Source organism: Abramis brama (genome assembly GCF_963993115.1).
Source record: "Abramis brama genome assembly, chromosome: 3".
Lineage (NCBI taxonomy): Eukaryota > Metazoa > Chordata > Actinopteri > Cypriniformes > Leuciscidae > Abramis > Abramis brama.
Window position 1 is genome coordinate 25357973 of NC_139965.1, and position 17843 is coordinate 25375815.

General features: G+C 39.0%; 1 protein-coding gene across 7 annotated transcripts in view; it reads left to right on the top strand.

Annotated features, from left to right (window-relative positions):
- Positions 1 to 5670: 5670 nt before the first annotated feature.
- Positions 5671 to 17843, top strand: part of tjp1a (tight junction protein 1a) — a 120604-nt gene continuing 108431 nt past the window's right edge. For 4 of the 7 annotated variants that reach the window (XM_084109699.1, XM_084109705.1, XM_084109709.1 and 1 more), the window contains exons 1-2: positions 5671 to 5894; positions 17579 to 17726. In XM_084109699.1, the coding sequence (XP_083965825.1) occupies positions 5800 to 5894; positions 17579 to 17726 (243 nt within the window). In that variant the 5' untranslated portion in view covers positions 5671 to 5799. The remainder of the gene's footprint in view (positions 5895 to 17578; positions 17727 to 17843) is intronic. The other 3 variants (XM_084109704.1, XM_084109706.1, XM_084109707.1) reach the window with 1 other exon arrangement.

Below are 17843 nucleotides of genomic sequence, written 5' to 3' on the forward strand. Positions count from 1 at the left end.
TCTTTAGCGAGTCCCGCACACTTTTAAAGATGATAATTGGCTGGGACACAAGTGTCAGCTCTGTACTCAAATTTATTAAACATATATAAATTATGTATTGCAAAAAGGACAGTGCAACATGAATTATGCAGTGTTTATTATTGTAATTAGAACGGATTAGACCGACTGAACTGAGGATGATGAGCATAACATGCATTTCCAAGACTTTGTTTCTAAATTTAGTAAATGAAACGTGTCCCGCGATGGTTTTTGAACATTTATCTGAATTTATTTGCACTTTCTGTGTGCATGTAGATGTGTGAATATGAGTAGAGTATGTGTTTAAATGCATAGTGTTTTACTCATCTGCATAGCTCATGAATAGATTAGACCAGTCATTATCCAGTTCTCCATTTTTAAAGCCTTGATCTGAAGTGTCTCGAGGACCTGCCGAGAAACAGAATAAAAGAGACAGAAAAGTCTATTTTCTTTCTTTTAGTAGAGACCTCAGGACATGCAAGTTGCTGACACGTCACTTTCTAACTGACCTTCATGCTCTCTGATCAGGATGGACTTGCCTGTTGGTCATGTGATTCCTACATGCCTTTAATGCATTTGCTTTTGTTCTGTTTCTGCTGTCATATGTCATCAAAGACATTAAATTCAGTTTCCGTGCAGATAAGATCCCCGGACTCCTCACTGATCTTTTTCATTATTTTTTGTAAAAGATCAAATTTTCATACACCCCTCTCTATTATTATTATTATTATTATGTTGGCTTGACAACCAGTCTACAAGTATAACCCTATATGAGAGCTTAGCTCACAATAGCAACCATCCAGATCACCTTAGCAACCATAAAGGAACATGAAAATCCATACCTCAGCATCAAAACACCATAGTAAATTGGAGTTGGCCTCGATTGACTTTGGACAGTGTACTGATATAACATAGAAAATACCTAGCAACTACCTATGACACCTAGCAACTGCTTAGCAACACCATTGCAACCACCCAGAACACCCTAGCAACCTAGCAACCACCCAAACATCTAGCAGCCACCTAACAATCCCATGGCAACCACTCAGAACATCCTAGCAACCACCTAACAATGCACTAGCAACACCCTAGCAACCACTAAGAACACGCTAGCAGCTCAATTAATTAATGCTAGCAGCGTGCTAAAATATGTTAGCAATCTGATAATTCATGCTAATAACATGCTAATTCATAGTAGTGTTAAAACATTTAAATTCATGTTAGCAATATGTTAAACCATGCTAACAACATGCTAATTCACATGAAAACATGTTTACAACATGTTAATTTGTGTTAGAAACTAAAATATGATAGCATTGTGATAAAACATGCTAATTCATGGTAGCAGCATGTTTAAACACGTTGGCAACATGATAATTAATGCTAGCAACTTGTTAAAACATGCTAGTGCATTTTAGCTATGTGCTAAAACAGTGATTTGTCCATGAAGCCCCCCCCCTTCTTACATATGAGAACCTGATTTCTGTTCTGGTCTGCGGATTAGTTTATCTATTAGTCAGTTCAGTTCTATCTTCCTCCGACCCTGCCTGTTTGTTTCTATAGTGTTTGATTGATTGTTAGTTCAGTTCAGGTGTATCTTGTTAATTTGCTCTTCAGTTCTGTCTATTTAAAAGTTCTGTGTTCTGTCTTGTTCTTTGTCAGTTCTTAACGTTGCATGTTGTTGGTTGTTCTGTTCCCGATCTTGTTCTTTTTCTTGTTCCTGATCCTGAGAATCCGTTTGGTAAAGATTTGAGTTTGTTTTTGTTTAATAAAAGACTGCTGCACCCTCTATTGTAACACTAATTCGTGCTAGCACTGTATTGAAACATTCTACAAACATGTTAACAAAATGTAAAAAAGTGCTAGACATGTGTGTCTGTTATTCGCATATCTCTCGAACCATTAGTCTGATGGATTTCAAGCTTGACAGGTGACTTGCTACGGGCACGAGTAAGTGCAGTGCCAAGTTTGACATTGTTTGGATTAGAAATGCGAAATATATCGTTAAATATATAGCACACATGGGCTTTTGTCGCTCTAGCCGCTGGCCACTCCCCCTCTCACACTGCACACTGAGTGAGCACAGCTGGCCACTCCCCCTCTCACACTGACACTGAGTGAGCACAGCTGGCCACTCCCCCTCTCACACTGAGTGAGCACAGCTGGCCACTCCCCCTCTCACACTGACACTGAGTGAGCACAGCTGGCCACTCCCCATCTCACACTGCACACTGAGTGAGCACAGCTGGCCACTCCCCCTCTCACACTACACACTGAGTGAGCACAGCTGGCCACTCCCCCTCTCACACTGCACACTGAGTGAGCACAGCTGGCCACTCCCCCTCTCACACTGACACTGAGCACAGCTGGCCACTCCCCCTCTCACACTGCACACTGAGTGAGCACAGCTGGCCACTCCCCCTCTCACACTACACACTGAGTGAGCACAGCTGGCCACTCCCCCTCTCACACTGAGTGAGCACAGCTGGCCACTCCCCCTCTCACACTACACACTGAGTGAGCACAGCTGGCCACTCCCCCTCTCACACTGCACACTGAGTGAGCACAGCTGGCCACTCCCCCTCTCACACTACACACTGAGTGAGCACAGCTGGCCACTCCCCCTCTCACACTGAGTGAGCACAGCTGGCCACTCCCCCTCTCACACTACACACTGAGTGAGCACAGCTGGCCACTCCCCCTCTCACACTGAGTGAGCACAGCGCAGGACCAGAGACAGAGAGGGTCGAAGAAAGCAACGGAGCTTATGTAGTGTTTTCTCAGAGTTCACTGTGTAGCCTGCTCCCTAAATCGTTGCGCTTATTCATTTGTGGATGTTAACTGAATCTGTAAGTCAGCTACATTGTTTACTTCTGAATATTATATTTTATTCTGGTGCGCTTAATGTTACCGCTACTGTGTAATAGTAGCCTATGCTATTCACCAACTAAACATATCCTATTCAATGCGTTCACAGTCTCTTTCACGGCCATCATTTGTAGTAGCCTATTCACAAACTGTTTGCTCTTAGCCTGGTCTCAATGCTAAGTTATTACTGTGTCATGCGTGCTGAAGTTAGCCTATAACTATGTGATGTTGAATATGCTATGTTAAATAGTTGCCCTGCCTATTCAACAGGATAGCTCATGTAGGCTATGCAGGCTTAAACGAGGTTAACTCTCCTCTTACCATACCACTTCATTAACTGTATACTACTGTCTACACTGCACTATATGTCATATACTGTTTATACTGCACTACCTGTCTATACTGTTCACATTGCACTTTTTGCATTTTTGCACTTCTGGTTAGGCGCTAACTGCCTTTCATTGTCTCTAATATAATTGTAATCTGCAAAATGACAACAAAGTTGAAACTAATGTAAATCTAATCTCATCTAATCTAAAATCCTGCTACCTGTACACAGATACCCAAATACTGTACGTCACCTAATATCACCATTATAAATTGTTTTGCAACCATGTAGTTCAGTTTTCCATATTTATTGTATGTCATTATGTCAGTATCAGTATTTGCTTTCTACCATGCACAAATAAAAATGTCACTGAACTTTTGCTGTGTAATTGTAACAATGAGCACTCAAACACACCAAACCAACAATTACTAAAAACACACACAAAAACTGATTTTGCACGGGCACTGCACTAGTAAAATAAATTAAAGTTTTACATGGATGAAACAGACATGCATATTTATATTATTAAACATTATTTTGTTAATATAGTCCTGTTTTTTTTCTTTAAAATATATATCTGATGTACTTAACACGTCTTTTAGTATGACTCATATACAATATTGTAGATGCTATATTTAGTATGACCTGATATGATTCACTAGTGAGGCTCAATTCAATAGTGTAGATGCATGTAATTGCTGGGGAGAATGTGCTCATATTATTTTCAGGTCTGTTAGGGAGAAAAAGTGCTGAGAGTCGAGACCGATATTAATGTGCTTTCTTTTACTAAAAAAAAGTATACTGCAAAATATCTTGAATGAAAATATCAAGAATATCGTAATAGTCTCAGGTGGTCTCTCTTTTGTTCCACATAATCTCAGTGAAATTTTTCCATGTGTCCTGGTGTTTGACCTCACTAAAGCGCATCTCTCTTAGTCATGTTTAACCCAAAAAGGTTAATGGGCACTCCTGTGGGATTGAGGCATTGGTGCGCTCTCAAACCTCTGCCTGGTCACATTTCATACCGTTTTACTCTGTATAGCTTGTAGTTAGGTAGTTGTTCTGCACACCCAAGAGGTCCATTATAATAATCAATGAATCTCTCTTCAATAAGAACGTCCCTTTGTAATTACAATGGATGTGCTAATCACTCAATTCACTTTCCATTTCTTCATTCCAAGCCATTTTAAGTGTAGAGTCCCCACTCCCAATCCCCTGTCTCAATTAGTGCTGTGGCCTAAAGGTTAAGGATCTGGGTGTCCTTCAGACCGAGCACCGGTTCAGGCCCGCGTGGGTGTAACCAAGATACGGAGAGCAGTTACTAAGATTGCTCCTGCACAAAGCACTCAGATGCAGTTAATAAGGCGACTGTCCCTGCAATCAGTGTCCTGTAAACAAAAAGGGTCTTCTGAATGACAAAAAATTGCTTAATTAAGAAATCAAAGGCACTTACAACTGATCCTTTTGTATGTTGTAGTTACCTAGAAAGCATATGGCTAATAACATTCTCTTGTCTAGTGGCAAAGTGCCCATTCTAATTAAGTCTGACCTTTAACTCCATTAATGCAGCCGGTGGTCAGGCTAACAACGGCTGCCATTTAGACCTCTGCGGGATCAGATGAGGGTTACTTAAGCAGATTGAGAATGAAAAAGGTCATCAGGTAGTCATTGTAAAGGCTCTTGTTTAGATTGTCACTTTGGGTTGAATGATGTTTTATGTGGATTAAAATAGCACCGTTGCATTCAGATGCTTTTGGCTGAACAATATTTAATCTGTGTATCGAATTTGTTTACTGACAGTTATGTGCATGTGTTCGGGATTAAAACATTCATTGTGCCTTCTCTCCCCTTCTTCACGTCTCCCTCTCTCCTATTCCTGTCTCCCATCCCCCTCTTCCATTAGGTAATCACCGGTCACAAAGCCCAAATCAGAGGATGCTCAATTTTGATCTCATTTGCATTCAGACCTTTTTGTGAGCTGGATGAACCACGATGTTCTGTAAATCACCTCACATTATGTTTAGATTCTCTGAAAATCTATTGCCGTGCCATCTGAGAGAGCTCCATGCACGCTCTCTCACTGTCTGCCTCTCTTTGCTTCTCACCCCCACTCTTGCTCTCCACGAGCATGTGCGCGTCTCTCTTTCTCTCCCTCCCTCTCCCTCGTCTCTCTCTTTTTTTTGTGCGTATATACATGCACACTTTTCCTCTCTCCTACCTCACACACAAACGCTCAGCTGCTGTCACTTGCCACTGGCTTCTGTCAGAGTTTCTCTCTGATTGTTTTCAGAACAGAAAGTGCTTCGCGAGGAGCGCGCAGAAACAATGTGTCGCTCCTGACCAACACTGTATGGATTAGTCGGCTATTCAGAGCACTAATGAGATTACAGAGTCACAACAGACATGGGTCCTAGCGGCATGGTACCTTTTGTCGCGCTTCTTGAGGAGTGTTTTCCTTGTCAGTCCCTCAACACTGGAAATGGCGCTCTGAAAGTGACAGACGTGGACCCAGCGCAGGCGGATGCCAGGGAATAGACGCGCGCAAGCTCACCTATGTTGGTTTCGTGGCGGTAGTGGTGGACAATATGAAGTACCAGAAATATATAACAGTGATGCAGATGGCCATGGGAGTGACAGCCTCCAACAAAGACGACTGCATCCCTCCGAAGAGACAGCTGTGGTGAGTATAAACTGAACAGTTTGAGAAGTGAGTGAGTGAGTGAGTGTGGAATGGGAGGAGAGTGAAGTGTGACGTGCACTGAGCTTTACAGCTGTTATGCTCTCTTTTGTTTGCCAAAGTGAGTTTTTGCTGTCTTTTTTCTCATGGTTTTTTTTTTTCATTTCTTGTCTCTGATTGTTTTTTTTTCTGTACATATGACTTTTATTTTTGTCTCATTGATATGTTGATGCGCTGTAACCCTCTCTCTCTCTCTCTCTCTCTCTCTCTCTCTCTCTTTTCGCACACTAGTGATTGAATAATTTCTTCACTGTTATAACAAAAGCTTACATATGGACCTATAAATAATGTTGTTGGATGCTGAATAATTGAGTTGGAGATGCTAATCATTATGTAAAATAATTGAATGTTTTTGTAAGGATCTTTTCCTTTGCTTTGGGCTTGGTTATTTTTTAATTTTCATTCTCCCAATGCCTCCACACTGAATGCACTCAGACAGCTTATTAATCACATGGGTGCAGCCACTCAAATCCATTTAACAATTACCTCTTAGTGCATTTGTAACATTCTACCAAATGGAAAAAACAAAATTATAGACATTAGATAGATTTTACAGCGGTATGTGTTCATTATCCAAATGATGTTTGTGTTGGCTGGTTGAATGGAGGTGGAAGCTGGTTAGTGTTGAGCTCATAATATATACAGACCTTTCTATTTTTATGTTATATTTTACTTATTTTGATTTGTAGTTACTTAATATTTTTTAAAGATCCAGAACATTTCTGTTCCATTGGAACACCTGCTGGCATCAGAACCAGTGGATTGTGATTCCTCATATCTGGTCCTCTATGACACAGAAAATTCAGATTAAACCATGTTTTGTGTGTTATGCACACCCACTTTTATTATTTACTGTTGGTTCTAAAATGTTATGTGAACTTAATATTGATGAATGTGAGGGAGGTGAATACTGTGAGGTGATCAAGAAAATGGGATTTCATCCTGCATTTATGTTATCGGTTTCATCATATATATATATGTATGTATGTATGTATGTATGTATGTATGTATGTATGTATTCTAATTCTAATTTATAATAATTCTAATTCTATTTTTTTTACACGATTTGTGTGTGTTTTTATTTTGTCATTTGTGGTCTCCTCAAAAGACTCACGGGGTGTTATGAGTTGGCAGCCCCACCTCCCCATCAGCACAGCAGTTGTGTGCACTGGTAAAGGAGAAGGGCTTTTCATCAGAATTACATTATATTATTGGCATGATGGAGGCATCTGTCCAACCAGCCAAGTCACGGTTATTGGCCCTCTGCTGCTTCCTTCTCATACCGTGCGGACGGTAAACGAACGTGTTGACAGTGGTAGGCGACCGTTGAATTGCACCCTCCCAGATGTCTGTCTGTTGCATCTTGCAAGCCATTGTTCTCCCACCTGCTTAATGATGCATGAAATCACCCAGAAACATCATGCCCCAAACTGAGAGGGCACGTGGCCCCTCACAGTTTTGAGCAGAGTGCAACTTAAAAAAATGAAATAAAATAAAAAATATATATATATATATATATATATATATATATATATATATATATATATATATATATATACATATACATAAATAAATAAATATATTAATATAAATAATATATAAATCATATAATATACAAAAACGTTTGTCTGAAACAAATTTGCAAATTTGCTTGTCTAAATTTGATTCAGCCATCCTTTAAGTAGCTTGAAACTCAAAAGCAAGACTTTTTCCCCCCTAAGGAACAAACTGTTAAAGTTTAAACCCAGGACCCCTTTTACATTAAACAATGAATGTAGCTTTAGACTATCCCGTGTTACAAAGAAACACAAAATACTCATTTTCGTCATTCACACTGGACTGGTACAATTTCAGTCTGACTGCAAGTGGCATTTTATTGCTTTTTAGACAGACTGAACTTTAGGGTGCACATAAACAAAATAGATTTAGTGTCAAACACTGAGTTTCAGTTTCCTGCAGTAGACACAACAGAGAATCTCAGCACTGAATGACACTGATTGCTCTCCAACTCCTCACTGTTGTCGTTGTCTTATAGACGTTTGGTCAGGGTAAAATAGCTGTTTCTGTTTGTTTTTGACACACACATGTTTCCACTCTGCCGTGAGATTGTAATCTCCTTTCAGATGCTTTATGGCACTGTGAGAGACAGATTACACTGGGTTTACTGACTCATGTCTGCCTCATCCCTGCCTTACGGCTCTTGCTCCTCTGCCTCCCACGGCCTCCTCATGTGGAGTATCGTTTGAGGGGTTGTAGGGAAGATTCTGCTCGAAGGTGGTGGTGAATTGGCATTTATCTATTGGGTAGAGCAGAAAAAGAGCGGGAAATGGGGAATGTGGATGGGGATGTTATAGAGGAGTGGTAGCAAACTTTACTCACAGCTGTTTTTTTGACAAAATGTTAATGCACAGTTACCTTTACGTTGTGAAGTCAGTGTGACGAATTTTTTCTCTCTGTTCTCTTTTAGCCATTATGTTTTACTCGTAAATTCATTCTGTTTAGTTCTACAGCACAACACTGCGTCCTACTTTATGACTTTCAGACATTTACCTTCTTAGTCATGACTCCTTTATGAAACCTGCCCGCAGGGAGGGATGATAACATACGGCCTTAGAGTTTTTGCACCTTGTGGGCTGGCCTAGACAAGGATGACCCCTCTGATCCTTGAGTCAGAGATCTGCTTTCAGCTGGGTTGACTCATAGTACTCACCATATTGACCTGCAGGATAAAAACATAATGCAGTTGTTCACCAAGCTGAACAAGCAACCTGAGGGCAATGTTTAGTCATAACAGCAGAAAGTGTCCTGCTTCTATAACACTGTTCTGCAGGCCTCTATCATGTAAGACGTTCCACAGAAACAAAGTAAATTTACATGATCTTCAGAAATTTTAGTCGGACTAAACTAATAATTAATCTTTCCATATACCAGTCAGATTTTGTGAATTCAGACTAAACAACTGTCTAGCATGTACTCTACCATCCAAAAATGTGGGGTCAGTAACAAGTTTTTCCCCCCGCATTTTTTGCTTGGCCAAGGGTGATTTGTGACATGTATTTAATCCTTTAAATATACTATTATACATGAGTTTGATCCCCAGAGACAAAAAGTATACCTTTAACGTACTATAAGTTGCTTTTGAGTAAAAGTACCTGGCAAGTGAATTAATGTAAATTGTTCTTCTCCACATCAGTGCTGTTTGTCCTTATGATTTTGCCTTCTTTATTTGATAAAAAATTGTGGATAGACGAATATTTTGCTTTAGGTGCGAGTGCCAGGTCGTGTTTGTGTACTGCTCTAGCAGTCAGGATGGGTGGACGGTGGGAGACACTAAGCATGGGCCTGTGACCGTCGTACTGTCATGTTTGATACACGTCTATATCCCTAATCTCTCCATCTGTCAAAGCTGTCTGGCCTACCTAATCAGCATGTCGCTTCCTGTTCTTCTCCTGGTCATCTCATGTCAAAGGTCCACTGCTAAGATTATTTACAGTTATCCCATCAATGTGACCACCCACACAAACACACAGATTTTCACATGCTTAAAATTGTATACATGCTGTAATGTTTCTTGCTTGGTATTTTTACTTTCTAAAACTCTTTGGTGGTATTAATCTAGTTTTCATGTTTACATGGTCATCTTAAAGAAGGCAGAGAGAGGGCAGGGCTCGACATTAAGCCTTTTCATGTGCTTGTCCTTCGGACAAGTAAATCTGTCATTCACTTGTCCGAGTAAAAAAGTTGCTTGTCCAGATTTTTTTTGTGTGTGTGTGTTAAATATAATTTATTCTGAAGCAATATTCTCATCAGTGTTCAATCGGCTTTGATATATTTAAATCTGCATATTGTAATATCTGCACCTTTAAAGGGTATCCCCTCCCCCAATCTTATTAAATGTATGCTTCATCTTTCATTTTAAATTCCTAAATTTTAATTGCATTAAATAATGAGATGAAATTGTTTTAAATATACAAATAAGAAACGTGAAAGAATGATACTACTTTTAAACATAACACGAAAGCGCCAGTAGGTGGCGGCACTTAATGAGTGAGTCATTGATTCATTCAAACGATTCGTTCAAACGGCTGATTCATTCAAGAATGAGACGGATGTTTATGAATGGGTCATTGAATCTTTGACTCAACCGATTCTTTCAGAATGCTGAATCATTCAGTAATGAAAACACGGTTGAGTGTTCCTATGAGATGCGCTGTGATTTTTGTTTGGAACTATTTTTGCTGCTGAAACAGAACAAAAACAGCCAATATTGCATCTAAAATGTAAGTGACTTAATTTTATGTCTTAATTTAATGTTTTAATCAGGCTACTTGTCCGGTCGGGCAAGTAAAATTCTCTTTTACTTGTCCCTTCAAAAAATCTACTTATCCCGGACAAGCGGACAATCGTTAACTTTAAAGGTTGTATCAGTGATTTCAGGCCCCAAATTTTTTTTAGCACATTCATCTAATCTTTCCTAACAATCCGCTAGCTGCCCGCCCCATAAGCATGCCGTCAAAAAACGCGTCTCTGTAGGCAGCCTAGGCTCTGAGATCTGCACACAAAAACAATTGGTTTCACCAACCACTCAGGACCAAAACAAATAGTGTTCCAACCAATCACCGACAGGGGGAGGGTGTTGTGAGGTTTTGAGCCAACTTCTTCTTCAGCTCCGACTTCGCGTGCAGCCGTGCACGAGCACAAAACCTCACAACACCCACCCCCTGTCGGTGATTGGTTGGAACACTGTTTGTTTTGGTTTTGAGTGGTTGGTGAACCTAATTGTTTTTGTGTGCAGATCTCAGAGCCTAGGCTGCCTACAGAGACGCGTTTTTTTGACGGCATGCTTATGGGGCGGGCTGCTAGCGGATAGTTAGGAAAGATTAGATGAATGTGATAAAAAAAATTTGGGCCTGAAATCACTGATACAACCTTTAATGTCAAGTCCTGAAGGGCAAAGAATGGTGAAAGACATAATGTCCTGTTTGTCTAGGCCACATGAACCTGTGCAGTGTTAATGGTATTCAGGGATCAGTGTTGCAGATTAATCTCTGAACGACGGGTAAAGAGGAGGAATCATTACAGAAGGCCTACTTAGACTAATGCCATGTGCTGAGTCTGTATCTCTTCTTCTTTGTTTAGATCATGATCTCTGTGCAGAAGTTCCAAGGCGCTTCCTTCGCTTGAGTTGCTTCTCTTGAAGTCAGTAAAGGAGGTTCACCAAAGACTGAGGTGTCAAGTTTTAAGAATTTAGATGCATTTGCAGATTTACTTTGACCCTTGATGTCTTTGGTAAGTAGCACTTGATTGCTCTGCAGAAAGCCTACAGCTCTTCGTGCCAGGAATGGCTATAGAGCACAATGTCACATGAGACTGTTAGGAAACACCTTGTTACTGAGCCCCTGAATGCTGGGACATTGCTTAAAGGTGCATTGTGTAATATTTAGGAGGATCTGTTGACAGAAATGCAATATCCTATACATAACTATGTTTTCAGTGGTGTATAAAGACCTTACATAATGAACCGTTATGTGTTTGGTACCTTAGAATGAGCCATGTCTATCTACATACACCCCTTACACTGAAATAGCCATTTTACACCACCATGTTTCTACAGTAGCCATAAACGAACAAGCATGTTTCGTCACTATGTTGTTCTTCGTGCAAAGAAGCTAGCTAAAGTCAGCAAATAAAACACTGACACAATGATGAACAAGTAACAATAATTTTCGCAATAACATATAATTTTACTGAATAATTAAGTAAACATAATTTCTTAATTTATCTTTGTACAGAAACCGCAACTGGCTACTCTCTGCTGTCTCAGACAATGCCATCTTTTCCTGTTCGGCCACCGTAACTTCTGTTGGGTGCAATTCGCAACCTCACCACTAGATGCCGCTAAAATTTACACAGTGCACCTTTAAATAAATAATAATAAAATAAAACAAAAAAACATTAAAAACCAATCAGTACCAGGGGTTTTCAAACCGGACCCCCAGGGAGATTTAAGGGAGTGCTGGGGTCTCTGGAAAATTTGAGAGAAAAAATATATTTTTTTATTATCATTTATGAATTGAAACAACCTTAATTTACATATGGTTTTGTGGAGAACTAATAGATTGAATGTATAGAAATACCAAATTTCTCTTTTATAATATACAAAAAAATATATAAATATATATACTTGAAGAAAGGACAATGTACACTTATTGATAAATCATTTTTAGATTATATTTGAATCATTAGTTTTGGCTTTAGTAAAATGCCAGTATAAAATCCAGTCATTTTAATTTCTTAATGTAATTTCATAGTGTGTAAATATGTCTATATACTTGAAAGTAGCCTATGTAGCAGCCTTGCAAATTTTACATAGAAAATGCAGAGAATATCAGACAGATATGATGAGGTTAGTCAGTGCTCTTTCGCTGTTTTATTGGACCTGAAACTGGACTCGGACACTTGAGTCTCACTTGTCTGCTTTCATCTGAGAAAGATTTGATGACTGTTAGTATCCTCAGGACACTCTCTTGTCTTAGGGTATGTTTACTTGACAACAATGTACTAAAAACGCAAACATTTTTCCTTTGCGTTTTTCGTATACAGATGACAACGTTGTCAAAATGATCCCCGTTCACACACACCAATTCGCGAAAATGACTAAAAATGCTGTATTATGCTGGCAGGCCAGTAGTTGGCGATGTCACTTTGTAAGGGAAAACTGAACGCGTAATACGCATGCGCACGATGTCACTGTTTTCACAAATATGTGTTTTTGTAGTACACACAAAGACGATAACAGTATCGTTTTCATAAACTTGCACTTTGAATCCCTTTTTCAAAAGTTTGTGTTTTCAGGCTCCCTAAATATTGTGGAAACGGCCCCTAAGTAATGCAGTTTAGCCTTAATTTTCTCAGCTCGCGACCAGCACACACCCAAGCGCCGTCTTGTATTCGCTCATATCAGGTGCTGTGTACATCATGTGCTGTTCTGATACAAATACATCAAAGCTCCTTGCCCTCACCTTGGCATCCTACTGAATGAATATATCCTAACAAGGTGTCACAATCACTGAACTGAGTAATGGATCTACATTGTGCAAGGTCTCTTCCGACCATGCAATGTCATGCAGTGTGGCCTTGCTAGGTTATCTGTTTACGCTGAACCCTCACATGAGCACATGGCTTCTGTTGGAGCATGTTCCGCATTACATGAGTTATCGCACATCCTGGGCAGTGGGCTATTTTAAATGTACACATATGACTATAAATATGATTCTGTAACAATATATTGATATTGACTATGAGCCAGTCAGATTTAGTTTCATCTCATAACATGTAAGCGTCCTGTGTTGATTCATGTCGGATATACATACAACTGATTTGTTTACTTTTAGCAAATGTATATTATTTATTCATAAATTATTACATATTTAAATAAAAGATTAAGATAGTTATAATTTATAATACTTTTCATACGATTATTAATTGTATGTATATGATATTATATGTAGTAATTTTTCTTATTAAAATATATATTATACATTTAAAGGGGTGGTGTAATGTCCTTTTCACAAGATGTAAAATAAGTCTCTGATGTCCCCAGAGTGTGTATGTGAAGTTTTAGCTCAACATACCCCACAGATATTTGTATATAGCATGATAAAATTGTGACTTTTTGAGGGCTAGCAAAAATGCACCGTTTTGTGTCTGTCCCTTTAAATGCAAATGAGCTGCTGCTCCCGGCACAGAGGGCGGAGCTTGTGTCATTTTTCTGTCTTGATAATCTATAAATCATGTTCCGGGGGCGGGGTTTATGTAAATTTTAGGGTTTGTGATGTCACTAACCCAGGAGGAATGTGGTGTAGTCCCTACCAGCCGTTTGTTGTAGTCCTGAAAAAACGATTTCTTTAAAAGCAAATATCTCCCTTTGCTTTGAACTTTGAGCGTTGTAAATTTGCAGATGTTGTTTATGCTCAAAAAGCAACATTGCACACTAACTAAAGTTAGAAAGTGAAATCATAATCAACCACCCCTTTAAATGTATTTGTGAGAATATATTAAATAATATATGAATTAAAATAAAAAAATTACACATTTAACACATTATTTTAATTAATTAATTAATTAGTTAGTTAATTTAAATACAAAATTCATATTATAAAAGATTTACTATATACAGACATAAACAAATATATAATATTCAGTGTATGTGTGTGGTACAGTAATCAGTGTTTGCCAGATCTCCCAGTGCCAGTGACCTGTTAAAACACTGAGCTAGAAGAATTGCTATTTCTAGGCAAGACTTCATGCAACATTCATGAAGCTCACCTCTTTGAGTTGTCGTGAGGAGTGTTTTTCCTTTTGACGGAAATGCTCTGTTTGCTGTGAAGTTGAGAGGGGTGGATAAACAGGGCAGACTGCTTAATATTTTAGTGCATTACTCTTAAGGGCCAAGGAAAGGACACTTCAGCAGCCGCAGCTTAGACATTTTTCACTTTGCACCGTAATGTTAGAGCCCCAAAGCGTGTGATAAATGCTCAGCATTTTACGGTGTATTTTTACCCAATACTACTCCTGTTTGGGGATTTGCTCCCTGGTCTTGTGTTACTTTGCACCTTGTCGTAACCAGACGTTATAAAGCAACAAGTGATAAAAGGTTCCACTTCCATGTGAATCTGAGTTTTTTGAATTTTTTAATGCCAGGGACCCCCAGGAATTTCTAAAATATAAAGACAGCTAAATATCTTTTCAGCTATATACAGACCTATTAATGCAGACCTATTTCTGAAATTATAAGACAATATGTTTCCAAAATTAAATGATTAGGTTTTGTATGTCATTGTACGAAAGCTAAATTTTTATACATTTTATTATACCGTAACAGATATTATAGAGAAACATTTTCAATGCTATTTTTTATCTTTGAAGTAGTAGTTTGATTGGTTTTCTAAACAGTTACACCATGTCTACACCGAAGCAGGAAGAAGCTGTCCACACTGGACGCAACAAAGCGACCACTGTAAATCCATTTGTTCTTCGTGTCAGAAGAAATTTGTTTGCTTGAAATGCATCAGAAGTCGAACTAGGCATTAGTTTACTGTCAGGAATTTGTTGTGCCGTGTCACTGATTTCGCATTGCACCGCTAACATCTGGTGTAGACACGGTGCTATACTTGTGTTACTGTATGTGAATCCATTATGAATTATTGTAGTTAAATTCTTCCACTCTTGTACTGCAGAAGGTTTAAGCTTCTGCCTACAGTGTGTGAATGAGTCCCCAGAATGACAGAGAAAGTGTGTTTGTTTGTGTGTGTGTGTGTGAGAGAGAGAGAGAGAGAGAGAGATGAGAAAAGGGAGAGAGTGAGCTTGGTGGCAACAGAAGCTGGTCCAGATTGAATGTGGTGCTCTTGGGTTTAGTGCAAATCCTCTAGGGATCGTGGGCAGTGTGGAGGTCACAGGAGAGAAGCCCAGCTCTGGTGCTCTGCCTGCCAATCAGAGGGATTCACAGCAGCAAATGGGATCCAAGGCTCTCACTTTGGCCAGACTGCTCTCTGGTTTGGGAAATGAATTGTTGAGCATGCTTTGCCAGGGAGCAAGACGGCACGTGTATCAGCCAGACCACCATGTAAAAATGAGAGGAAACGGACAGCAGGACCTCTGTCACTCCACCTTTCTGGCCTTTAGGAAAAGAAGCTGGCTATAGAGAAGATAGATCGTGAAATCCACAATTGCAGTGGCCTGTTTGTTTGGGTTTAGTGTTGGGTTTAGTTTTTTCTGTTCAAGAACCACTTTAACAACATCTGGCCCACATGTAGAGAGACCAATTTTTTTTAATTTTTAATTTTATTTCAAATTTAAATGTATTTCAATAATGGTAAAGCTGAACAACTGAACAAAAATGTAAATATTAAATATGTAATATATATATAATATATAATATATATACTGTATAAATATCTAGTAGTAGTATTGTTTAAACTCATTTATGTAATAAAATGGAGAAAAGCCAATCAGATGGTCATAAATCAAATAAATGCAGTTCAAGAAAACATTTGTCTTTATTTTACTGAAAGGCATCCATAGACTCGTGAACAACATGGATCCTCAATGCTTTATTTTTTGTGGCGCTTTACTCTGGAGCAGTTTTAAGGATTTCATAATGATATTCTCCTGTTCTCATGGTGTGTGTGCACTTCAGACACTCTTGTCTCTATAGTTTGACAAGAGACAGCAGTAGGAAAATCAAACTGGAAGGTGATACTCATTCCTAAAGGCCGCAGGGGTTACATAAATCACCCAATGACAGGACTAAAACAAATCTCCCTCTGGCTTTTCCCTCAGGATCAACTGCTTACAGTAGCTCTATGGATTTTGGCCCAAACAGAGAAAAAGTAGGAGAGAGAATTGGTACTCATATTTTCTATGATATTTTGTTCTCTAAAATAGATATTGATTTTTTGGAAAAATCGTAAGTCTGATCATTTGGAAAAGTAATAGCACACTCCTCATTGATAAGACCTCATTCATGTCCTTAGCAGTTTGCACAAACAGTGCTGCATGCTCTTACGCACCAAAATGTAATACTTTGGATTAGTGGTTGTTTAAATCCCTTACCTTAAGTATGATCAGTAGCAATAGTGATGCTTGCCTTAGCAAGCTCCACTAATTATGGAGACAGCGATTTTTATGGGAGTATTAAAGCTATCATGAGCAATATGTCCCGAGGGTTTAATTGCTCCTTGCACTAATTCACGCTGGCGGACACCTCCTGTGAGAGAAGAGATATCCATATGGGTGTGAGAAATATTTCTCAAATCTTTGATGCATGCACATTATACAGAGTTTAATACAGAGTCTTACACAGATTTAAAAAAACAAAAAAAAACAGTCAAGCTATCCTAGTGGTGAGAGTAGAGTTACGTAAGAACCTTTTATGATAAGCTTTGCTTTTAGTTGGGCGAATTAGGGTAATCAGGGACTAGTGATGACACCTAAGCTCTGATGTGTACAGTTCTTGCACCATCAAATAAACTGCAGAAGATGTGCCTAATTTACACTGTGAAATCTTATGACTACACTATATAACTTGCAGTTAGGTAGGCATTCCTGTACAGTAGCTCAAACAGTGCATGACTAGCAAAACTAAAGTGGTTTGATTCCTTGGGAATGCATGACCTGATAAAATGCACACTACTGTTCACAAGTTTGTGGTAATATTTTTGTATCGTGTATCGGTTTTTGAACGATATGCTCACATAGGCTGCATTATTTGATAAAATATACAGTAAAACAGTAATATTGTGAAATATTAGACTTAAAATGTATTGTATTTTAATATCATGGTTATTTTCGGTGATGGCAAAGCTGAATTTTCAGCTTCATTGTTCCAGTGTTCAGTGTCACATGATCCTTCAGAAATCATTCTAATATGTTGATTTGGTGCTCAAGAAACATATCTTAACATTATCAATGTTGAAAACAGTTGTGCTGCTTATTTTTCTGTGGAAATTTTCATGAATAGAAAGTTCAAAAGAGCAGTGTTTATTTGAAAAATAAATCTTTTTTTAATATTCTAAATGTATTTTACTGCTTTTTACTGATTATGTGCTAATGTCTGTCCACTGCAGGGTTCCACCTGGATCAGATGCCCCTGCTGCCTCTGCTGCGACGGCACCTGCTGCGGCTGCGAGTCAGGGAAAACCATCACTGCGCAGGATAAAGGGCCGCATCCACAGAAGCAAGAGCCTAGACAGCATAGATCTCCTGGACTGCAATGTGAGTCGTTTCAGTGCGTGCAGAGATGATGTCATTCAGTCGTTTGTTTTTCACAGGCGGAGTGGGAACTTCTATTGAGCCTGTGCTGAGAAAGTGTCATCAGCTTAGCTTGTTTGG